The 25,410-nt window shown below is 40.7% G+C and overlaps 1 protein-coding gene across 8 annotated transcripts in view; it reads right to left on the minus strand.

Annotated features, from left to right (window-relative positions):
* Positions 1 to 1,214: 1,214 nt before the first annotated feature.
* RABGAP1L (RAB GTPase activating protein 1 like) overlaps positions 1,215 to 25,410 on the minus strand; it is a 372,936-nt gene continuing 348,740 nt past the window's right edge. For all 8 annotated transcript variants that reach the window (XM_045583198.1, XM_036442308.2, XM_045583196.1 and 5 more), the window contains 6 exons: positions 22,553 to 22,663; positions 15,966 to 16,070; positions 12,923 to 13,006; positions 10,444 to 10,515; positions 7,319 to 7,516; positions 1,215 to 6,233 (listed from right to left, as the gene is read on the minus strand). In XM_045583198.1, coding sequence (XP_045439154.1) covers positions 6,081 to 6,233; positions 7,319 to 7,516; positions 10,444 to 10,515; positions 12,923 to 13,006; positions 15,966 to 16,070; positions 22,553 to 22,663 — 723 coding nt within the window. In that variant the 3' untranslated portion in view covers positions 1,215 to 6,080. The remainder of the gene's footprint in view (positions 6,234 to 7,318; positions 7,517 to 10,443; positions 10,516 to 12,922; positions 13,007 to 15,965; positions 16,071 to 22,552; positions 22,664 to 25,410) is intronic.

A 25,410-nucleotide genomic window follows, 5' to 3' on the forward strand; every position in this document is an offset into this window, starting at 1 on the left:
GAGGCGGCTGCTTCCGTCTCCTGTAGGACAACGGGGAAACTAGGCAGCCATCTTGTGTGAGGCCAACCTGGGAACCTCTGCGAGAAGTGAACACACAAAAGGGAAAAGGGGCAACCTATTTATGTTGTTAAAACGGGAGAGAACGAAGAGTTAACTGTGGAGGACCCTGAAGAGAACAGTTATTTTCAGTGTGTTCTGGCGTCAGCGACATGGTTGCGTCACCAGGGACCAAGTGGGGTTTTGTTGGGCACGTGACGGCGCCGCCAGGATTCAGACTACTAATTAATACAAAGCGCCACACTCTATGACCTCAAGTGCGCTCTCCGCTTTCCCTGTGGTTGGTGGAAGCACTTCCAGGTACCTGCGCCCCGTTGCCCCCGCCACTGACCATTCTGCAAATCGCCAGTTCTCACTCTGGTGTGGATTCTGGGACTATTCCGCTCTGCTGGCTCCAGCCTCAGTAAAAGCCCCTAAGAAACCAGCCTCTGACAGCCTCAAACATCTGCAGCACATTGAGAGCATAGCCACTAACCACTGGGAAGTCCGATAGACCTCAGTCACTCAGCTTTACGTATCTCCCGAGGTAGTGATTAGAACCAGCAAGTCAAAGAAAGAAAAACAAGCTTTTAGTAAGACGCAGGTTGGTCCTTATCCTAGCAAAAAAATCGGGAGTACAATTCAAAAGCAAATGCATGAATTTCACAAAAGTGAAATGAAGTCTACAAACAAAACTAGCCTAAGGTGTTATAAAAAAAAAAAAAATCAGGATAGTCTTACATGCATAACCCATAGACATGGACAACAGATAGTGTGGTGAAGGGCTGGGGTGGGGCAGGGTGGAGGGGGAAAAGGGAGGGGGTGAGGAACATCTATGATACTATAAACAGTCTCTTGTCCCAATGCCTCTTCAGGCCCCGTTTGGCCTTTGGTATGTATAATACAATAAAATAAGCCCCTATTTCCTTTTAATTGTCTTATTATTAAGCTAGCTTAAGAGTTTCTGTTACTTGCAATCAAGGAATCTCTAGAGAGAAGAAAATAGGGCCCTTGGCAGTTCTGCTGTACAGGACATCCTGCAGGTAGAGCCTGGAATAAGCTCCTGTGTATTTTTTCTTTCTGACTGGAATCCTTTGTCAAATAAGAAGTGCTACATAAACACTGGGTTCCGATATTTAAGAATAAAACGAACAAGAAGAAAACAGAAAAGACAGTTATGGACTTGGGAACAAATGTTTATTACTGCTTAATGGGGCCAAAGGGGCAACACAAAGCATTGAAAACATCACTGGATCACAAAAACAGTCACCTGTGTTACCTTCTGGGTTGCATTTGTTTATTTCACAAGGCTCCATTCACACATGAAAACAAGCTACTAGTCCAATTCAAGTTCATAACGATTATAAAAGTAAACATTTTGGGGACAATGTACAATAAATTGCACTTTTCTTAACAAGCATTACATTTACATTTATGGAGTGTACTATGCATAATACATGGAATTATGGAAACATCTAATTGGTCAGTGTTTATAGGAGAGGCTGCTCACTAATATTTCTTTTGTGGTCAATTAGCACTGTCAGGGCCAATGGACTCCTTTATCCCAGAACCTGTTTTCATTAGAGAAACCACGGACAAAAACTATGCTATTCCTGAAAATAGATGTTATATAATTTCTACTACCTCCTCAACAAAGGAAAAGTAGGAGTTGAAAGAAAGGAAGTGGGGCTGACTGAGAAACTCTTTTCTTTCATTTGAATTAAGGATCCATATATTATGCAAAATACCAAAAATAAACGGATGTAAAAGGCTATTGGGACATCTTGGATTCTGAGACCATCTCCAGCTTTATTCTTGTGCTTTCATGATACCAGAGTCTTGATGCATTTGTAGCCTTATAATTCAGTTTCCTATATTTTATTCCATATATAATATATACTTATGTTACAATGGAAAAGATTTTACATGTTAACTTACTGCCAATGAAAACAAAAGGAACTTAAAATGTTCATTTTCTACTCAGTGATTCTTTTTTTCTTAAGTGTTTCAGAATACACTGATGGTAAACCTGGGATGGAGGTAGGGAGAACGGGACACAATGAAGATGTTTGTACAGCAGGCAACAAATTCATTGGAGATAAGCTGGACATGTAGTCTTTTAGGTGGAAGTTGAGAAGGGGACTCCTGACCGCTGACTGGAGTCACTTCCTACTTGTAAACATTCACTTTCTCATTACAACTCAAGACCATCTCCTATTGAGGTGCAGCCCCACTGAAGTTTTCATTTTGGTAGCTTTTGAAAGACAAGGAATTCCTAAGGTAAAGGGCTTTGCCTTTATTGTACAGAAGCCACTATGAGAGAGGAAGGATGTTTCGGAGCAGTTCTAGTTCAATGTAACCATGAGCCTGGCAACTCCAACTCGAGGGCAAGAGCTTTACACCCGGTAGTTAACAGGCCATTGAGCCGTTACCAGCCCTTCGGTATTCAATTGCTATGTATGTATTTAGGTGCATGGTACCTGGGTATACAAGAGTCAGGGACACTCTATAAAATTTCACACACACAAGTCTAACTTTTCAAACAATAGTTTGTCCGTTTTCTCATTTATTTATAACGGAAGCAAGAGAATCAGAGCTTTTGTAAGTATTGTTTTTAAAAGTTATACAATAGAATCATCTTATTAAGTGTCCTTTTCAAGAGAGATAAAACAAGGTATTTAATTTTTTTAAAAAGCTCTTTTGTCCCTTCAAGGGGTCCTGAAATCAGATACCCACCTTAGCAGAATAGGAGAGTGATTTCAGCTAAAGAAAAAGAAAACAGCCCCTTACCTCAGTTACATGTGATTCTCATCTGCAATACCTAATCAACCCTTTTAAGGATTCCTCATCTCTTGTGTATTCTCTTGTTTCACTCACTTTGGCTGGGAAATGAAGCCACTACGGTAGTTCTTAACTAGAAAGTAGTTTAAGAAAATAGAGTAGGAGATAGAGAATAAATAAATAATATATAGTATGAAAGAACAAAAACTTTGAATAAATGAACTAAGACAAATATGATTAAATATCCCAACGTCAGTACAAAGACTGCTCTTCTATTTACTATGGAAGTTTAAGAAAGCCAATGAAGAAGAAACTGCCAACTTAATAGCCAGGAGAGGAGAACACAGGTATTGGCTGTATGTTAATATAGGCCTGTATGGTATGCCTAATAGAGTTTCTGAAAGGCTCTCATATACAGAACATTAGGTAACTGTGTGTGTGTGTGTGTGTGTGTGTGTGTGTTTCATTTAATTATATGCAACTAAATATAACCAAATTGTGCCATGGTTCAGAATGTGGGTAGCTAGCAAATTATGCACTGCAAAATTCAGCCTGGTTTCTTTCAGCTTTAAATTACGTGTTAAATAAGATTTTCAAGATATAAAAGCTACTGAATTGAATAATCAAGTTGAAGTTCATTCCCTTCATTTATTTTGCAGAATTTAATGAAAAGAGAAGTAATCTCTTTTCAGAATGTTGCAAATGTTAGGTTCTGGATGAATGTTTTAGATAATGTGTTCTAGGAAAAGATGAAGAACACACTATAATATCTGAAAATTTCCTGGATATTTAGGCTAATCTCTTTCTAAAGGAATCAAGGAAAAAAAGCAATTCTCAAATACACTTCAAAATAAGTGAAATTAAAACTAGCAGTGAATCCTAGGATGCATGAGTTTTAATCAACAGACGGTGAAGGACATGTAGTTTGGGATAATGCTGTTATAACATATTGTTTGAATAATCATATCATATGCCATATTTTGAATTTTCTTTCTATCTTTACTATTGCTTCTGACCCAAAGGCATTGCAGTGAAAAAGTTTAAACTTATGGCACCAAAACATACTCAAATATGATATGGAACTGGAAAAGAAAAAAAATCTGTAGATTACCATTATAATCTTTAAAAAGAAAATGCAAAATACTAATTTATTAAACATTTGGAATGTATATACTTGGTGATTTTGTTTAAAGAAAAAAAATGAAATTTGACCAGGTTTTCAGAAAAAGACTGGATCTAGAACCATTCTATTTCTCCCTATTTAAGGAAAATCATGCAATTTAGTCATTCTGTGGAATGTGCCAATTTTTGGAAGTTAAAAAAACTATACAGATATAGTAGATCTACAAGATTCACAAAACAGAAAAGAACATCATTAATTTAGTTGGCCATTTGATAAGGCAACTTGTACAAGGCTTCTTGGTATCAAAGCATAAAGTATCAATAAAGCTAACAAATTATATTAAATGATTTATAGAAACAAGAACCGATAAGCAATTCTCTAGCCATTATATTTTACAAAAATAAAAATAAAAATATTAGGTTTTCTAAACCACCATGTAGGGAATGTTAAAGTCAACATAGACACTGGAATGCTGGCTTATTTTCATTTTTGGTAAAAGGAAATGAATATAATGATGAAAGATGTCAGGACCCAAAAAAGAAATGCTGTAAGAAAGTATTATTTCATGAGTGTAGCAAGCCTATAAACACTGATGAAGGGACTTCATTTTTTAGAGTTTAATGACCATTTTAGAGGGAAGCAAATTGTAGTGTGTGCTCCTGGTCAAGATGACTGTTACTTGATCTTTATCTCCAGGAGTGTGTTATTTTTAATTGTACCATATGGCACAGATGAGAATCACTCTGGCGACACAGAGGTTAAGATCATTTGCAAAGAATATGTTCAACAAGGAAGCCAAGAATGAGTATCAGTAAATGTTACTGACAGTAGTTGGGTTGGTGGAAAAGACCAAAAGCTGCCAAAAAAGCTTAGGAAATGGTAAAATTTGCTTGGCCCTTACCAAAGGATTTCCTGTGAGGACTATTGATATATACATGTTAAATATAATAGAAAAAATACTTCCATCAACTTTTAAACAATAGTTTTCTTTACCCTTCCATGAGATAAGTATTTCTATAAAGGTTTCATATTCAATCAAAAATGTTACAAATGCATTTGCAGCCTCATCTAGGAGTACCAAGGGCACATTTTTGGGGAGCTATAGAAATAAAAAAAACTGTCCAAGATTAAACTAAGATGATATGAAGCTGACATCCATTTCCCCATTTCATAACTTTGACAAAGTTACAGTATGTTAGTGTTTCCTTAGCAAGCATGTCAATATTAAATGACATTCTCTGTCCCTGTTTCTGAACACAGTGGCTAAACCTAGATCTTTCTAGGCTTTTCTGGTGAAGGTTTCCTAAGGCTACAATTCGCAATGTCCACTTCGACTTGACGTTTGCCAGCACGCACAACTGTGTTCATATTTAGGACCTTGCAATTCCTGTGTGGAGTTCTTAAAAGGACCTGTTAGAACACCAGGGTCAAAGTGATTTATTTCTTCCTGTGTTTATCGAAATCTCGGTTCCTTTTCTCTAGTGTGACTTCTCAACAGCCTAACTTATCCTATGGTTCTTGGCACTTCCTTTCTAGATGCACCCAACATAAAATGAAATAAACTAACTTGCTTTAGGGACTGTTCAATCCCAGGCCTGTCCTTCCCTCCAACAGGGCACTGCTCTCCAGGACATCACTTTCAGGAGGAAGCTGACAGTGGTCCTGACCAGCCCCACAGTGTGCTTTACCTGAATAAATCCTGGAAAGCTAAGAGTTTTGGATTTTAGTTTCTTTTTGTGTGGCAAATACCGTCTTATCACTTCAACCTTGGAATAAAAGACATCTCCATTTTCATGTAAGATAAACAATATGAACAGTTAGTTCTCAATAAAAAAAAGCATGTAGTTCTGAATTACTGATTTCCAACTAAATAGCAGGCATGTAAAATAGTGGGTAATACTAAGATGGATCTGAACATGGCCTTCCAAGAAGAAGCTTAAAAACAGGTATTCAACATAAACCAGGTCAGTTTCAATAATATCCCTTTGAAAGTGGCAAACAAGAAAGAGTGAGAGCCACTGAAAGAGCAGGCTTGCTTCCTGGCCTCCTTTACTTCCTTTCTTCAAAGGGGCCCCTAGGAGAGTCCTCAGGGTCTCCGTTGCTTTGATCGTTGTGCTCTTGTGCTGGGCTGAGGCGGGAACTATGTGCTCTCTTTGGGCGGCTGGGTGCTCTGTGGTGGTGGCAGCGGCTGGGTGCCTGTGGCCGTTTTGATAGAGTTCAGGGTTTTGCTAAACCAAGAGTTTTTCGCAGCTTGGATTTCATTCATGAGGGCCCCTCTCTGATGTTCAAGTTCCTAATTAAAATAGAAACAAAATAATCTGAATATTATAAATGTTTTCTCTCTGCCTAAAAATCCAGTAGAGCTTCTTGGCATCCCCAGGACTATAGAGTCATAGTTTCCCTCTCAGAAAACCCAGGAGAAATTTAACTGCCTTCTTGATGCAAGAAATAAATAATAAATAAAAAAATAAAAGTTTGCAGCTAAAAGAGGTACCACTAAAAACCAGAATCTGTGCCTTCTCTGAACAGTTAAATGAAACCTCATATTATCCTTTTATTCACCCTGCAAGTTAGGTTACAACCTGATATACCTGTTTCAAACTACAAATAAACATAAACATATGTATGGGTTGAATTTTTACTGATAGAGTAAAGCTGAGTGAGTTCTAGTTCCAAGCACATGACCTTTGCCCTGAGAACATACAAGGTCAGGCAGAGACAGCTAAGCACACCAGTGTGTGTGGGTTGGAGCAACGGCAGGACATGGTGGGTACGATTCACTGTTAAAGAGGAAATGGGGAATGGGGGACAGTTCATGAGAAGCCAGGACTACTTTCTAATTATGTTATCCTTCGATATGGAAAGAGATTATAGAGAAAGAAATTTGGCCAAATCAGGTAAAGATGAAAAGAAGCTTTAAAAAAAGAGGGTAGCGCCAAGACCGGTTTGGTTCAATGGATAGAGCGTTGGCTTGGGGACTGAAGGGTCCCGGGTTCGATTCCGGTCAAGGGCATGTACCTTGGTTGCGGGCATATCCCCAGTAGGGGGTGTGCAAGAGACAGCTGATCGATGACTCTCTCTCATCGATGTTTCTAACTCTCTATCTCTCTCCCTTCCTCTCTGTACAAAATCAATAAAATATATTATAAAAAAAAAAAAAAGAGGGTAGGGAGTGTCAAAAAATGTTCAACTATCGAGGGAAGAATAAACAGGTTTGGCCTTTCATTTTCCAAAGTGACCAAGTTCAACGAGAATGGACCTTGGCAAAAAAAAAATTGCAGGGGAAACTAAAAAAGTGTTTAAAAAACACACAGAGTTAAATGAATATTATTGTAATAATTAAAATTATATCTTGTGAGAACTTATCAAGTCACCAACCTGGATTTTACACTTGGCCTCCACCAGCTGCAGTTTGGTTTGTGCCAATTCCAGCTCCATCTCCCTCAGTTGCTTCTTAAGTGAGTCCTTCTCATCATCTGATTCAATCCCCTGGTCCTCTCTGCTTATGGCTGCTGGCTTCAGAGCGCCCTCCTTGCTGAAAATGTCACTGCAGTGCTTACAGGCCATCATTTTACCCTGAAATATCCAAAGGAGATAATCAACGTCAAGCTGTATTCCATAGCGTAAATCACTTCCTGAAACAATATGCGGCTTGATTTTTATTTAGATGCTGTTTGTTGCCATCAAATGCAGGCCTATTTCTGAAGGTTGTTATTTCCCTTATGCTACAACCAACATGGTTCCAGTCAGCACAAAACTTAACTATCCAAGACAGATGCCCCTTTTCCTCAAAGTATTTCTAGAGAGACTGGAGCTTAGACAGTATTGCAGCCCCTCTTTGACATCCATTGTGGAAATGTACTACCATTACTCTTACTAGATGCCAAGCCCCATCCATTATGCTCTGCATGCAGTATCTCATTTCATCCTAGGGCTACTGTATGATTAGGTACCATTTTCACCCCCTTTTTATAAATGAAGAAACTCAGCATGGAAGTAACTTGCTTAGAGTAGACTGAAGTTATTATGACTAACCTGAATCTACCCTTGCAACAAATAAAGTGTAAGTCCTTTTGTTCAGCATTAAGCAAAGATGATCACTACTGTTCAAGGTAATAAAAGTAACTCTGACCTGGACTGCCAATGACAACATAATCACCACCAGACAACAGCAATTCTCTTTGAGAAAAAAGTGCTATTTGCTTAAAATATTTCCAAAAATAGTTCAGAGAGAAAAGATATCACATAATCTTTCTATTTCAATGTTATGTTAATGTTACAGCAAGCTCAATGTCCATATCCCTAACTACTACCCCCTCTTTGCACACACACAGCAGCCCTCCCCCTTTGTGTCATTGTGCGCTTTGCCACCACTGAGGCCTGAAGATTTGGGTGCCTTTTCATTAGCTTCTCCTTCATTCCATTTCCAGCTGCTCATTAAATTTTTCCTCTGACATGACCAAACTCTCCCTATCCTGGGCCTGAATCCCTAAAATCATCTTCTCAGCCTCACCGGTTCCTTTCTTACCCCATCCATACTGTGTTCTTTCAATTCCTGCTTGATGAACGTTCATTAGAGCCTTAAAAGATATCTCATAGCTCTCCTAATTACCCTGTGCTGGCTCAGACAGGCACACAGCAAGTGTTTGGTATATGTTTATTGTTGATTAAATATGTGTTGATTAAGTAAAATGTTAAAGTTGGCGGCTTTGATCTGGGTTTTAAGTGATTAAAAGTTTACCAAGCTGGGTAAGCAGTGTCATTAGGCTGATGAACCTTATAAAGGAAGTGATTAATCTCACAAGAGGGAGGAGGACATTTCAGCAGAAGGAGACTGTGTGCAGCCGCAGAGAACTGCAGGGAGTGAGACGCTCAAGCAGAGGGGAAGTGATGCGCTAGTAAGAGGTACTCAGTGAGACGAGTTCTTCACAGCCACGTTGTGAAAGTCCTGAAACAGAATGCTCATGAATCCTGATTTTATCCTGAAGAAAATTCATGCATTCACTTCACCAAAGCCTGTGCTCCATGTTGGAGTAGAGCAATTAGCATCATGGAGCAGACATGCTGATGTGTGGGAGAGACCACAGATTCCCACCTCCTCCCTTGATAACAGAAATCTCATGCCATTTGGGCTGGAAAATGCCCAGTTAAAAGGCACCATTTTCTAGATTCCCTTGAAATTAGGTGTAGCCATAAGATTAAGTTCTGATATGTATGGCTACTTAAGGAAACTCACCCAATTGGAGGTAGGTCCTTGTATCCTTGCATTTTCTTTGGCCTAAAATTCCACCATGGAATGTAGGTGTGATGGTGGAAACTCCAGTTGACAGGTTTGACTTTTAGGTGACCTTGAGAATGGAAGCCCATGTGGAGGATATGGGTCACTGAAGTTTGGACACTGGTGAAACCAGGGTTTTTTTTAGTTCTAGACTTCTTTTACAGGAGATAATTAGCATCTTTTGTGTTTAAATCAATGTTATGTTGGGTTTTTACGTGTGGCCCACCTAATTCTAAATGGATACGTAGGGTGATATAGTCAAGTTTATATTTGGGATGATCTCTCTGATTACAGTGTAGAGAATTAACTGGAAACAGGATGGTGATAGAGGAATAGTGTTAGGGGATGGTGTTACAGAAGGATGAAAAAATCAGAAGCTATTATCATATCATGCCAAATAAGAGCTTAAAAGTAGGACTGGAGAAAGAGGAGATAGTGTGGTATAATGGCTAAATGTATGGATTGTACTGTTCTCTCTTTTACAAAATAATAAAGTTTAGAGAGGTTAAATAGCTTGCCCAAGTTGTTAAACTATATGCTGAGGTCCCTAGAATTCACAGAAATTACTAGTATTAAACCTGAATATATTCAAATGGAATTACATCAGGTTTCTAGAGTAGCGGTCTCAACATTACCTCTTACGAATACCAATCCATTTATTTGGTTTACTGTTGTTTCTACAGAATAAGAAACTCCTTTTTTCAAGTAATACCACTAGGGGGCAGCATATAAATAAATGCTACAAGTTTTCTTTAAAAAACAAACCTCTAAAAAATTGGTGTTTGAACCCAACATGTGTTTTCCAGTCAAGTTCTAGATCAACCATGCTGTTTTACTGTTCAAGAGAATGATGGGATGAAACTGCGGGGTCATTCACTGAAGCACTGCATCAGTTCCAGCACAGCTGGGATGCAGCTGCTGAGGGTTCCCAGGTTTCCACCATCTGAGAAAGCTTGGGGTCTCCTGTCACGATGCTGACATCCACTATCTGCCTCTGACAGCCCATAAGACTTATGGGGACATAACTCTAAGCTGAGGGAAGAGAGATATTATTTTCCATGATTCCTAAGTCCTCTACAACACGAGGTGGCAGAGGGTGGGGGCGAGGGGTGGTGATGTGCAGAAGCCATCCTGCCTGTGGGACAGCATCACATACTGGGATGGATTCTCTTAGGACTGTGAATGTGGAAGAAATTCTATCACTGAACTACTCCATTCTCCTCACCTTTACCACCTCCAACTCCTCCTTGCTGGCTGCTTGCTGTTTCTCCAGTCTGGTGCTCAACTGGGAACAGATCTAAAGGGAAAAAAAAAAAAAAAAAAAAAAGAGTCTTCATACTGGACAATAGAATAATTCTTACAGCGCGTGCACATAACTTTACCAACACAGGAGTAAAGAAAGAAACTGCAGATGTGGTCATTTCTGCAGTGAGCAGCCAAAGGCCTGGGAGTGTCCCTGTGTGGAGCACTATGTTAATTAGTAGAAGGAAACACATGGGGAAGATGTGAGTTCTTTCCGTCTCTAGCCTCATGACTGCTGCAGTGAATTCCTGTCCTGCTTCTGGAATCACTCTATAGAATCTTTGCTGAGCAACTACTTTGTGCAAGATACTATTTATGCTGGGAATTGGCTGAAAAACAGTTTGAACCAGAAATGTCTCCTATCTACAGCTATGAAAAGAATCTCTGTTTTCAATGACAAAAATTTCCTTAAGAAATGGCAGAGTGAATAAAAATTTTTAAAAAGGTTAAATGACCAGAAAATAAAAAGACTAAAACTCTCATCAAATGGTTTGGCAACACAGCATAAAACGTAAAGCCTGAGCGTCCAGTTCTACTATTGATACCTTCTAGTATTATGTCCTTGGGAAATTCATAAGCTCTCAAAGTTTCAGTTTTCTCCTGGCCAGAAAGTGTTGTGCTGTGAAAATCAGTGGAAAATATGTACTCAAAGAGTTTAGTATACACCTGGCTGATAAGTGCTCATTAAATAAAATCTCATTATTACTAATTCTGAAATAAGGTACTAACAAGTACTACAACAGGTAGAAATAAATGCTTTAAAGCCAAAAAGAAAAAGTGCTTTAAAAAATACTGAAAGTTCAACTCTTATTGAACTTGAGTGAAATTTGAATCTTTAATTTTTTGAGTAATGAAATAAAAGAGGGAATGTCAAATTTTCAAGTGCAGTTTGGACTGGCAACATAAAAGGTCTACCTCTATTATCAAAACAGGCATTAAAAAGAAACCCCATTTTACTCAAAAACAGTCCCTAGAGGCTAGGGCCTGCTTGTGAAGTTCAGTCTTGAATTCTCCAGGTCCACACCTGGAGATAACAAATAGGTCTGCATTAGCCAACATTAAAGAGAAACGATCAGCCTAGTAATTTTAAGCCACATACCCTTTTAAATAAACCAAAACATTCTGAAATATAGCCAATGATAACCAATTCCAACTATAGAATGCATTTGATCATGTTTTATGTCTTAATTATCTTCAAACAGATGGGCCTGTTGCCTTTAACATGACTTGAAGTGCTTGCCAGATAATATTCAAGAACAGTCCCAAGGACTGCTATTTGCAGAGTGCGGCATATGGCCTAACGTGATGACAAAAACTGCATCTGCAGCGATGGCGGGTTCCACAGCACATGCCTGTAAATGTTCCTTGTACTGGTTAATGTTTAACCATGCCCTCTCCCACTTACCCACATTCAAAATCTTATGATCACTTTCAATGTTTCCCCTCGTTTTAGCAAAACATGGCTATCTTTTTGTGGTTCCCTCTCCTCCACTTTTCATCGCTACTGATTTTAGTCAGGGTTCCATTTTTTCTCACCTGGGCGCCATGCTTTGCCTCTTACTGGTTGGTCTGTGTCTCTCCGGTGGATCCCTACTTGGTTCCACATTTCTCACTGGGACACAGTAGTGCCGAGAATAAGTCCTGGATCATGCCACTTTCCTGCTCAGGTGTTCCTACTACAAATAATTAAGTCCAAACACCTCAGCTATCCCTGAAGATCTTCCTTAAACTGGGTCCCCACTCACCTATGCTTTCCTTCGTATTTTATATTCTACCTCCGTGCCTTTGCACATGCCGTTGCTCCATGGCCATCCTCCGCTCTCCCTCTCCACACACCCACATCTCACCTGGCTGCTGAAGCACAGCTCACATCAGCCTTTCTCCAGGGAGGCTCCCCCTTCCCATATGCAATAAATTCCCCTTCCTCCTATTCATACACAGATATTGTCTCCCTTTACAAGGCCACATAGCCAAGTGGGAAAATGAGTTCCCACATTCTATACTGAGACAGCAAAGGACACACTGATCCCCTAGCTACTGCCATTTGATACAATCACTAAACTTTAGTCCTTGGCAAAGAGGCAAATGTCACTAGTGTGTTCTATAGGAAATTAGCTTCTGAGTAGGGCAGAGACAGGATCACCGTGGTAATAATAAGGTTTCTTGTTCCTCTAAAATCTATCAAATATTGTGAACAAACAACAGATTGTTTTGCTCAAATAAACCTCTTATGTTATCAGTAAGCGTGTCCAACCACTGCCAGTTTCAGAGGAGAAAATAAGCCAACAAATTTAATGAATGCAGTGCAGTCATTGTTCTGGAAACTCTAAAAACAAAATATATTTCCCTGAAGAACAACAACAATTGCTTTCATAGCGACAAAAACCACAGTGGTACATTACCTGTTTGTACTCGGCAATGATAGCTGTAGTCTTCTTTATTTCATATTCTGCCTTCTCTAGCTGTTTCCTGAAGACTTCTTTTAGCTAGAAAGAGTGAAAAGGAAAAACATCAAGACTCAGTCACAATCTTTAAATAATTCCCACAAACATGTAGATTCAGGTCTGCCTGAACCAAAGCCAATGGCAAGATAAACACTGTAACTATATAAATTTTCCTCGATGAAGCTGTATCTTGATCATTTGAAAATCCTCATCATCTCATGAGATACAGAAATCTTTCTTTCCTGTAATGTATAAGACACAGGAGCAATCCGATTATAAAACTGCTTATGCTTTTACTTACTTTATAAATTATTGTTAATTGTCGATTCAGAAGCTACATTTATCCTTATGAGAGTCTAAAACAAAACCTCAGGGCATATTGCCTGTACCCTGGATACTATCTGATCAATTACTGAAAAAACAGTTTAAGCCTTCCTCTTCATATCCGAACCGTCACTGCCGTCAGCTCTCTGAAGGCAGGAACAAGGGGCTCTGGGGGTGGAGTCAGAAAAAGATGGAGAAAGATGACAGCTCTGGAGGCCAGGAGATTCAGGGACTAAAGAAACGGTGACTTCAGAAGGAGCTAAAGTGATGGATAAAGGAGGTGCCTGTTACAATCAAAGAAATACTGAATTATGAATGCTAAACTTAAAACCAGCTATTTTTGTAATCCAGCAGCTCTAGAATTCTGGGTATGGGGAAGGTGAAGATAATAAAAAGGCTCAGGTGCCACCAGATGTAGGGGGAAGAAATCAGGACTTCCAAGTTGTTGACTAAACAAGCAAGCAAAAGCTTTGGGATGCTGTGATACAGAATTCATTTATTCTGATCATGTATTTAATAATTAATCTGTACATGAAATTCATTAGTGTAATTTAAAATTGGGCTCATATCATTAGGAGATTTCTGAATTTCTTCATATTTGCTACATTCTAAAATTCTAAAAGCATTTTGTAGGTTATTCTGATTCAAACTTGATTATTAAATTATTCTCTATTTTACATAATGTAAGGACATATGCCATTGCCTTTCTCCCTCTTATCACAGGGCCCATGGACCTCAGGACAGACTTGGATGGCTGTGAGGTTTTGACACTTAATTCTCTGAGCCACAGTTTCCATTAACAAATCTCATGAGGGTACAATAATGATTAAAACAGGGAAGAAGCACAGATAAAGTTCACTTGCCAAAAGCATCACCTTTACCTGAGGTACTAAAGTGAGCCCTCAAAAGGAAGGAAAAACAATACCCATCAAAAGGCCTATATTAAACTGGATAATCAGGCCCTAAAATTTCTCAAGTACATTAAAAAAAAAAAAAAAATGTCCTGCCGAAGCCGGTTTGGCTCAGTGGTAGAGCGTCGGTCTGTGGACTGAAAGGTCCCAGGTTCGATTCCGGTCAAGGGCATGTACGTTGGTTGTGGGCACATCCCCAGTAGTGGGTGTGCAGGGGGCAGCTGGTCGATGTTTCTCTCTCATCGACGTTTCTAGCTCTCTATCTCTCTCCCTTCCTCCTCTCTGTGAAATATCAATAAAATATATATTTTTTAAAAATGTCCAAAATAGGCCAAAGTCATTTTTTCATTTCCCAAAATAATAATAAATGCATACAATAAAAATCACAGAACACTTTTATAAACCTTAAAAGGTGCTAAATGATACAATCCTTCACTAGTAACTTCCTTGGAACTTTCTCTGCTTGGATGTAGGTCTTTGCAAGGCTTTGTGTCCTACTTGATATTTAGTATTTTTGATGTCTCGGAACAAAAGATTAGAATGAATGAGTTAATCAGCATGGCTGGACGGAGAGAGGGAAACAGCCTGCTCTTCCAGGGAAGCTGCAAGTGTCCACTCCTGTGTAGGAGAGTGAGAATTTTTGAGCATGCTTCCAGAGAGGCCGTGGACTATATGCCCCAGCTAGAGTTATCAGTGCCGACACCAGGGCAGGCCTTGAGATATGGTCTCATGGCCCCTTCTCAGCACATAGGCCTTCTTTCAAGGGCAGAGCAGGACTGACTCCGTTTTGTACTGTGTCCTCTCCATCTTGTGTAACTATGTCCCCGACATGACCCCTTTCCAAGAAAAACCACAGAATATGTCTTTTACCCAACCCACCCTTAAATCAGCCAATAGAAATGCAGAGGTCAGTAACCCGAGTGTAACTGGACCCTGGCCCTCACCCCACCAATTGGAACCAGCTAACTCAGTGATCCGAGCATCACCCCACCACCCAACCCTAAGCCCTATAAAAAGGCTATACTTTCAGAGCTCGGGGCTCTTTGCATCCTGCCGCTGCGTCAGTAGAGGCGGAGAGACCGGGCTTGAGCTTGAATAAAGGCTCTTTGCTTTTGCATCAGACTTAGCTCCCTGGTGGTCCTTGGGGATCTTGAAATCTGGGCATAACATTTGGGAACTCATCCAGGATCCCCAAGACCCCCGAGGGACCCCCATCTTGGAGAGCCTGACTGGCCAAGGTGGGTGTCTGTTCTCTGTCTCTTTTGTGTGAGCTCATTTCTGAAATTCTGGTAGTGCCCGGCATGGTCTAGGTGGATGCACTGGAGGACCTCAAGCCAGAGGATTCGGAAGACGTTCCGATCCCCCCAGGAGGGATGTGGAATCCCCTCCCAGGATTCTGTGGGTTTTGAGCTTCACAATCCTCATAAATTACCCCAGAGAAGTCAATTACCTTGAGATCCCACACGAAATTTGCTGATTTGTCAAAGCTTTTGGATCATAATCCCAAGTACTAAAATTAGAGAAAAGTGAACACGCTGGCTAGACAGCTCAGGAAAGGCAAATTCCTAAAGGTTGCTCGAGGGGAGAAACACTGCCTCCTCTTCTAACACCTGCAAAGGGAATGTCGAGGCTCGATGCCACTCACAGGGACTGCTCCGACGTCACCCTTGATTTAGAATAAGATGATTTCTTGTCTGAAGTATGAAGCATCTCTGCATACCTGGGTAACATACCTGAGTAAAGGAAAGCCCGCCTGCGCCTGTTACCTGAGCTGTCTCTTCCTCCTGCTTCCTCTTCTCTTCCTCGGTCTCCACCAGCCTCTGCTTGGTCAACAGGAGCTCCTTATTCAACACGTCTGCCTTGTCTTCTGCCTGCAAATCAGAGCGTGTCACAGTCATAAAGACAGAGACGGTGAAGGGAGTGTATTTATGTCTCCAACTCTAGCACTTCCTGTTCCAACATCACCACAAGCCATTCTTCTTGTTTCTCCGTAACCCTGGGATGGCTGCTTTCCTGAATGCCATTGACATACCAGGCCTTTGGCATGCATTATCTCTAACCCTCACAACAATGATTATCTTACAGGTAATGGAAGTGAGGTTTGCAGAGATCAAATAACCCGACTGGGGTACACATCTACAATCAGAGCCATGATCCGAATTCAGACTGGACTGGCATCAGAGCCCATGCTCTTTCTAAATGCTCCTTACACATTTCAGATGTCACAACTGCACTCACTTTGATGCTGTGGAAATGGTTGGATGAAGAGGGTGAAGCCTTTAGGGAGGTTTCTAACCAGGAGTTCCTATGGGTGGGTTCGGAGAAGGTGAGCAAGGGAGAGGCTGGTCCATGGACCAAAAATAGGTGAGAAAAATTCAAAGATTGGCTAAGCCCACCAGGGTATTCACATAGGACAGTGAGTATAGCAGGGAGAAATTAAGACCTAAAACCTAATTATAGAACACTGATCGGGTATCTGTTAGTGAGAGCATCATCCTGATATGCCAAGGTTGCAAGTTTGATCTCCAGTGAGAGCACATACAAGAACCAACCAGTGAATACACTAATAAATGGAACCAGCAAACCTCTCTCTCTCTCTCAAAATAAAATCAACTAATCAATAAATAACAGAGAGATCCATGAAGAAAAGTGAAGTAATCTAAACAGAAAAGACCATATTTCTAGGATGGCCAAGAAAAGCTCAGAAAAATACTCTGGTCTTAACTCAGAGACAGGGACCAAATTAACCGTTGGTTTCACTCAGTTAAAAATGTGCCTATTTTACACTCTAAGGCTCTTACCCCTTAGATCTCAGCTTCAAGTTCGAATGTGCAGGGAATCATGTCTGAGCCATGCCCTCCAACCCCCATCTAAATTAGCTCCTGTTTCTTTAACTCTGCCATACTTCCTTTGACAGCACTTAGCACACACAGTCTGTAATGATAAACTCCATGTGTCATTTACTTGCCTTGCCCACTAGACTTTAAGCTGTGGGAGGCAGGAACCACATTTCTCTGTGTATCACTTCAGCCCCGGAAGCAAGCCCAGGACAGGGAGAGAGGAGTAGTATTTGGCGAATAAGTGGATGTGGCTCTCTGAACATCACTACAGCAGCAGACTGTGTGGAGTGGAGGTGGCAGAGAGCCACAGGACGCGTTCGGCAGAGAAAACCACTGACGCAGAGGATGAAAGCTATTTGAAAAAGCTGTCCCTGGCAGACAGCAGCAAAATGTTATCCAAGTATCTGTGAACACTGGCCAGGTGGCCTCCTGCCTGTTTCGCCGAATCTGCCGCGTGTCCAGATGGCCAGGCCAGCACAGTCTGCTGGGTGCTGGCAGGGAAACCACATCCAGCTTCTCTGTTCTCACTGTCTGACGTTTGTCATGACCCGTACCTCAGAGGTCATAGCTCTGTTTACAGATAACTTGAAAGTGTCAGGTACTTAAGGTGGAAAAGTCCATTTTAAGGACACTCATACATTAGATTTTAGGGCGGAAATCTACATAGGGAGAGCATCTTAAAAATAGAGGTAGACCTCAAAAATGCAGTTCTGGAAATGTCTATAATAAAAGAAAAGAAAGCCACTTTCCAGAGGAAATTGTTAATAAACAACTAAATATTTATGATGAGGGCCTCCTATTTTTATTTCACATTTTCTGCTGCACATTCTTCACTAGGCCAAGGTAAAGAAGCTCACTGGATTTCTACTGCTTTCAGATCTGACATCTGCAGAAATTTCTGTGGGCCCCATGTGGGAGGAGCCAGAGTTTCCCAGGAGGCTTCATCTGAAGTTTCTCCTGTGTTAGGCTTCCGTGACTTGAATGTGAGAGAAACACTGCAGTTTGCGATTTAATCACAAATCCTCCCATCAGCCAAGACCGGTTTGGCTCAATGGATAGAGCGTCAGCTTGGGGACTGAAAGGTCCTGGATTCGATTCCGGTCAGGGACATGTACCTCGGTTGTGGGCACATCCCCAGTGGGGGATGTGCAAGAGGCAGCTGGTCGATGACTCTCTCTCTCATCTATGTTTCTAACTCTCTATCTCTCTCCCTTCCTCTCTGTACAAAAATCAATAAAATATATTAAAAAAAAAAATCCTCCCATCACCTTATCAAAAGGCTCTACCATCGGGATGAGGAGCTTTCAGAGATGGTTTCTCAAAGAACTAGCCAGTTGTTTCAAATAAAACAAAAGAATCTGCCACTTAGTACATGTTTCTGGTCTAACAGGAAACACGATGTGGTTAGGAGGGCCCTAGGCACTTTTGTGGGAAAGTCCTGGCGGTCTGTCTCCTGTGTTCCCCGGGACCAGGAAAGGACAGGGAGGGCCTGAGAGCCGGGGGCAGCAGAAACAGAACCGGAGATGTATCTGTTCACGTTTCCAAACTTTCTAATCGCTGAGAAGCCCTTACTGAAGGGGTTGAGGGAGAGTGAGTTCTCAAAAGAGAAGCTGTGTCAGAGAGAAACACTGAGAACCTTCGTACCCAAGAAGCTGAAGCCCACGCGAACATGACAAGGGTTAGGAGTAATTTATTTTTTTAAAGTTCCTAATTACATCACTAGTGTTTGTTTGCTTTATGTATTATTTCTAATACAATCTTCTTTCATGCTTGTTTAATGTTTTGCCATTTCAATGAAGAGATCTGATCTTGACCCACTGGGAATGGAAAAGTACTAGGCCAACTCGGGGGGGCAGACTGGCAGGAGAGGGCCCTTCCTTGAAGCTGCTGGGTGGGTCACCTATCCTGTGGGGACAGCTTTTTGGTAGGCGATAAGCCCTGCTCGGCAGAAACTGCAGCATCAGGAGGAGATAGCCATGAAATAGCAAATTTTATTCTTCCATCCAGATAGCAAGCTTCAAAAGGCAGGGGCCAGGTCTAATTCTTTTAAAAGAAGAGAAACAGAGGTGTGAAGGGAGGAAATAAGAGTGAGAAGGAATAGATGAGGGAGTGAAGTTTCTTCAGGGGTTGCGTCAGCATTTACAGGAGCTCCTAGGTGCTCAGCACTCAGTTATTTCTGGAGTACCCATGGAGCATCCTTCCAGACTGATCTTCAAAATGGATTTTCTTGAAAAACTTTTACATAATTAATTTTATGATGATTTTTATTTGTAGATAATATATTTTTCTTTAAACAATATATTTTAAAATAATATATTTTTGTATTTAAAACATTTTAAAGTAAAAATTTAAATATCTTTTTTCTGGTTATTAAAAAGTTATAATGTATATTGTTATCTAACCAAGGGTGGTTAAATAATTTAAGGTCTTCTTATAAAAGATTAGTAATTTTAAAATATAGGTATAAAGAAAAGTATAAAAATTAGATTTACTCTTATCACCCAGAGATATCTAGTAGTAACATTTTTTTTTAACAAGGAAATTGCTACTTTAAAAATATATATATATTTTATTGATTTTTTACAGAGAGGAAGAGAGAGAGATAGTTAGAAACATCGATGAGAGAGTCATCAACCAGCTGCCTCTTGCACACCCCCTACTGGGGATGTGCCCACAACCAAGGTACATGCCCTTGACTGGAATCGAACCGGGACCTTTCAGTCCACAAACCAACGCTCTATCCACTGAGTCAAACCGGTTTCGGCATAGTAGTAACATTTTAATGCATTTCTTTGTGGGCTTTTTTCCTGTCCAGGAATATTCTAGCCTCCCCTTAAGGATGGCCCTATGCCAGCCTTATCCTTACAATTCAGATAGATACAAACATTACACAGACATTAATTTACTGCCCTAGCTGGTTTGGATCAATGGATAGAGCCTCAGCCTGTGAACTGAAGGGTCCCAGGCTCGATTCCAATCAAGGGCACATGCCTGGGTTGTGGAGCCGACCCCCAGAGGGGGTTGTGCAGGAGGCAGCAGATCAATGATTCTCTCTCATCACTGATGTTTCTCTGTCTTCCCCTTCCTTTCTGAAATCAATAATATTTATATATGTATTTTTAAAAATTATCCTTAAAAAAAAGAAATTTACTTTAAAAATACATATACTATATCATTATCTTCCCATTGTTTTAAAAATCTATTTAGAAAAGACATTAGACAAATATACTTCTGTTCTCCCCTTCTATTGGACATATACATTACTTCTATTTTTTATTCTTATAAGTAACACTGCAGTAAATAGCCTTGTATGTATATTTTTGACCAAATCTCTGATACATATATAGGGTGTCCCCCCAAAATGTGTATACACATACACTTTAAATAATTATAAAGGCAGTGTTTATTAAAATACATCTCATTTTCAAAATTGATTTGTCAGCTGTTAAAACGTGTATACATTTTGGGGGGGACATCTGTAAATATGTCAGTTTCTTCATTTATAAAATGGGAGATTAAAATAATAAAGTCATTAGGAACATTAAATGAGATAATGCTTAGAAATCACTAATATAGTGCTTGCTACCTAGTAGGTAGTCAGTAAGTATTTCATTTCATTATTTTTTAAAACTTCTAAAGGCTTACCAAAAAAACTACCCACACAACTTTCAATTTACAGCTCTAGCTTATTTCACGGAACGCCCACTGAGGCCAACTGCTTAAAACATTTTTCATTTAGTTCACCATCTCAAGAAAGCTATTATTGGATAAAAGATTCAAAATGACAGAATCGGTTATGAGTTAGGGCCATTTTGAAAGCTAACAGGGAACCAAGAATTTCATCACAGCACTAACTCACCACTCTAGTCTTATTAATGCAAAACTGTAACGGCTGCGGTACGGTGGGGTGCGGCCCTCAGCCACTGGAGACGCCTCTTCCTTCTGGGGTTCTGACTCTCTTAGTCACAGACTTTTCATACCAACACCTTACAAACAGGCTAGCTGCGTGAGGTCTGCGGTTAAAGGGGCCACCTCTCTCCCACCCCGACTGGGCTGCTTTGCTACCTTCCGTATCCGGCATTCTGAGCAGCACAGTCTTTGTTTTATAATAGTTCCTATCTCTGTTGGTGCTAACTCCTTCAGCTTCCACCTCTCCCCGTTAGTACTGTTTCCTTCCCAGTAGCACTGTTTCCTTTCCTTTCCTTTTTGTTTTTCTCCCACCTTACTGTGGTTAAAACTTGTGAGCTGCAAAATCAACTGTGTACATGGGGAAATGAAGTTGTGGCATAAACCATTTTTTAAACATTGCTAAAATTCTTTCAACCTTAATTCCATCAGATTTATATTACTCATGGATTTGTATTTTAAACAGTGCCAATGCATAGTTAGAGCACAATAATGTCTCTTCTAAGTCTCAGTTTTTCTGATCCACAGTATTTGTTGGGAATGTTCACTTAAAAATATTTCTTTTAATTGAATTGAGAAAGAGAAGGGAGGGAGGGAGGGAAGGAAGGAGGGAAGAAGGGAGGGAGAGAGGAAGGAAAAGAAAGGGAGAGAAACATCAATTTGTTGTTCCACTTATTTATGCCTGCATTGGTTGCCTCTTGTATATGCCCTGCCTGGGGATCGAACCACAGCCTTGGCGTACTGGAACCACACTCTAACCAATTGAGCTACCTGGCCAGGGCTGGGAATGTTGACTTTTTTAAAGTCAGAAAATAGAGTGATAACTTTAGATCTACAAAAGATTCCTTCCACGTTGCCAACTCTTTTTGAAAACTCCAGCAATAGAAAACAGAAGTCCTAAAGCTGTCAGTACTGTTGGAAAGAACAAAGGAAGTTAAACCATGTAATGTCTTCCTAGCAACAGCTGAAGTTTATTCCACACAGACTACTGAACTGCTTTCCCTTGCTTTATTCTCACATCATTCCACGAGGCAGCCTTTTTCTACCTATCCATAGGGTAAGAACTGCCTGGGTCACATGGTTAGGAAATGGCAATGCTAGGATTCACACACACTCACACACTCACACACACACACACACACACACACACACACACACACAGGCAGTGTGGGCGCTTAGCCACTAAGAGGCTCGTTGACCTTACAATATGTGTATCTTAATGTGCATACGTCACATAAATCCTTTACATTTGCTGTAGATGAGCATTCCTGGTGGCGGAGGCTCTCAGGTGACTATGCTGGCAGGCCCCTTGCCTTAGGAAATTACAGGTGCAGAGAAGAGACACGGGAGTGCTGAGTTATAAAAGAGTGGGTCACACATGCTGCTTAGAAGCAACCCAAATCCTTCTCCAGGGCTGGCGTTTCCCGCCTGCTCCAATCAGCACACGCAGTCCCCTCTCCCCTACACCCAACCATGCATCCACCAAGCAGCTGCCTCCCTGGCAAGTACAGAGGGAGCCTGGGCGGGACTGTGGTGAGAGCAACTGGGTCCTTGCCCTTGAGGAGGTAGCCACAGTCTTATTTCTTCCTACTGAATGATGAGTGTACCTGATCCAAGTCATTCCGCAGAGCAATCTTGCTGGTTACAAGTTCATGGGCGAGGTCATCATTCTCTTGTTCCAGCCTCATGCTGGCCTCCTGTAATCTCCGGTTCTCCCTCTGCAGAAGATAAGCAACAACCAGAGGGGGGTGTTAGTGCCTGAGGTACCAGCAGCAAACAGATGGGTGGTGAGGAAAAAACAAGCAGCAACGACTAGTGAACTTGAAGGTGTAGAGGAGAAGGCGCAGTGGCACAGGAGGGCAGGACAGCTGTCTGGGAAACAAACGGTGAGTTAAGCGAGCGGTGCGGAGGCGGCACTCTACCCCGTGAACTTACCCCTGCCCCTAAACCCCCAGGCAGGACTTCATTATTAAAAATGTGCTACAAAAAAGCAAAATTTCCACGCGTACCCCCAATCCGTGAGGTTTCCACAGGCCTAGAATGCACACACAGGCAGTTCTTTGTTGGAAACATGCATAATAACCCTCCCTGGCCTCGGGGGAAACCACAAGACATAGTAGGGCCAGACGGAATAGGGGGAAACCACTAGGAAGGGCTTCATGTTGTTTTTCCAATATCAGGGGTCAGGATGCTTGGGTTCGTGACTTTGCTATATGACATTTTCACTCTTTGGGTAAAAACATGTTTACTTTTCTGAACACCAATTTTTGTGTTATAAGAACAATTGTCCTTACGTTTGCTTTGTTGTTGTTTTTTAAATTTCAGATTAAAGGATTCCGGGTAAAATACATTACTGAGCTATTTTTCCCCCTTGAACTCCCTGGGGGGGAAAAAAAATCTGAATCAAAGTTATATGATGAGAGAACCAAGTCACATTGTTAGGAATCGAGGTCTCCCCTAAACTAGCCATTATGAATTGTGTACATTCCCATCAGAATAGCAATGTGGTGCTTTCCATTCCAAAGTATCAAAAGTGCTTTTTTTCTGTTATTGTTTGCAATTACAGGAGACTCCAGAGAGCTGACAGAAAAGATTTCAATGTGATGACACCTTCCTGTTTTTCACATTTACACTCCTAGCAGAGCCTTCTGCAAGGGTGGCAAAAACTCAGACAAAGCAGTGTTGCACAACCAGGAGATAAATCTATGTCCTGAACGAGATTTCGTCATGGCATACTCTGTGTACGTGTGAGTGTGTGTTTGTGGCGAATTTTGTCTTCTATAGGACAACCTAGGGTTTGTTATATGGAAAGAAGAAAACATAATTTCTTTTTTTCTTTTAGTTTTTTCAAAGAAGGGCTAAGAAACATGGTACAGGCAATGCCTGCAGCTGGAGGCAGTGGATTCAGAAACAGGCCGGCAGAAAAGCTCAAGGCCAAACCAGTGCTTGACTCTAACCAGCCAACAGGGTTCCTCCCTGTCCTCTCTTCTGGGGAAGGTAGGCTTGGGTAATCGGGGAATGCTAAAACATTTTTTAAAAAGACACCTACTGAAAAAGATCTTAAAACCCCAAATCGCTTAGCTATTTCTAAATAATTTCATGGATTCCATGCAGTATTAAAATAGAAATGAAAAATATCTAATAACAGAAGAAATGCTTGTGCTTTCTTGAAGAAAAAGAGCTTAGTAAATGGAAAAATCCCATTTTTACAACAGCATAAAAGATATCAACCATGGATAGTGGATTATTTTTACTGTTGTCTTTGTGATATTTAAAGTTTTCTAAGTTTTCCACAATGGATATAGAATATGTATTTTAAAGGTTTAAGAGGTTGTTTAAAAAATAAAAAGCAATTTAGAATTTCAATTCACTGGAAATGATAAAAATGTCAAAAGAAGAAATTTTTTTAAGTCCATTCTTGCTAGATACTCATGTTCTGCATGAAGCCGCACTGGATCTCCTTTGTGACTGAAATTCAATGTAACTCTCAAAAGTGCTTGCTGTCTGGCCAGAAGCCCTTTGTTTATTCCTGAAGAGACAGCGTTTTTATGTATAGGGGCAAGTTGTCCTCATCCAAATAAATCTATCTGACCCCTCCACCCACAGACACTCTGCCCTCTCACAGAAGCACAATTACATGGAGACTGAAATAATGGAGAAGCCAGGGCCTGTGCAGCTGAATCTTTCAGTCTTTGGGGAAACGATCCAAATTCCAGCAAGGCCTGGAGCGTGCATCTTTCACTCCAATATATCTAACTACTGCCCCTATTTGTGGAAACAACTTACATACTTGTCAAAAACTCAGATTTAAAAAGAGATTCAGAAACCTCTCTCATAAATGCCCTTCTTGCCAGGAACAGGCTAGCAAACACCAGCACAGTTTCCTCAACGTATTTCACAATGCAGAAGGCATTTTTCTCATTTCTTGATAAATCCTTTCCAAAGGGACCCTGGTAAGATTACTACTACATTATCTATTCCTGAGTTAAAGTCCTATTTCTACTGAAATTGTACTTGCAGGACTCCGAGGTACAAAAATCTCTCCTAGTTGTTTACATCACACTTATCTGGCATAAGAGAAAATGTTGCAGCTACCAGTTTTTCAGGTTACATGACATGCTTAGAATCGAGTTAAAATAACCTCCAGGTAAAGTCACACGGTGTGAGTGGAAAAGGACTGTTCAAAGTATTCAAGAAGCACAGGTCGTTATACTCTTCCTATGGATCAGAGCTGCGTCTGATGGTTATATTACATGCAAAAGGGGTTATGAGCTGAGCTAAAATTCTGACTGGTTAAGTTCTCATTCCAAGACAGAGGTAACTCAAATGCTTCTTCACAGACACACATCTGAGGGGTGGAGGGCTATTAGGGAGAAATCATGTGTCTGAGGGTCCCTAAAAAGCACAACAGCCGAGGGCACACCTGGCGTTTGCTTTAGCAGGAAGCTCAGTCCAGTGCCTGCGA

This window comes from Pipistrellus kuhlii, unplaced genomic scaffold (assembly GCF_014108245.1).
Source record: "Pipistrellus kuhlii isolate mPipKuh1 unplaced genomic scaffold, mPipKuh1.p scaffold_m20_p_18, whole genome shotgun sequence".
In the NCBI taxonomy this organism is placed as follows: domain Eukaryota; kingdom Metazoa; phylum Chordata; class Mammalia; order Chiroptera; family Vespertilionidae; genus Pipistrellus; species Pipistrellus kuhlii.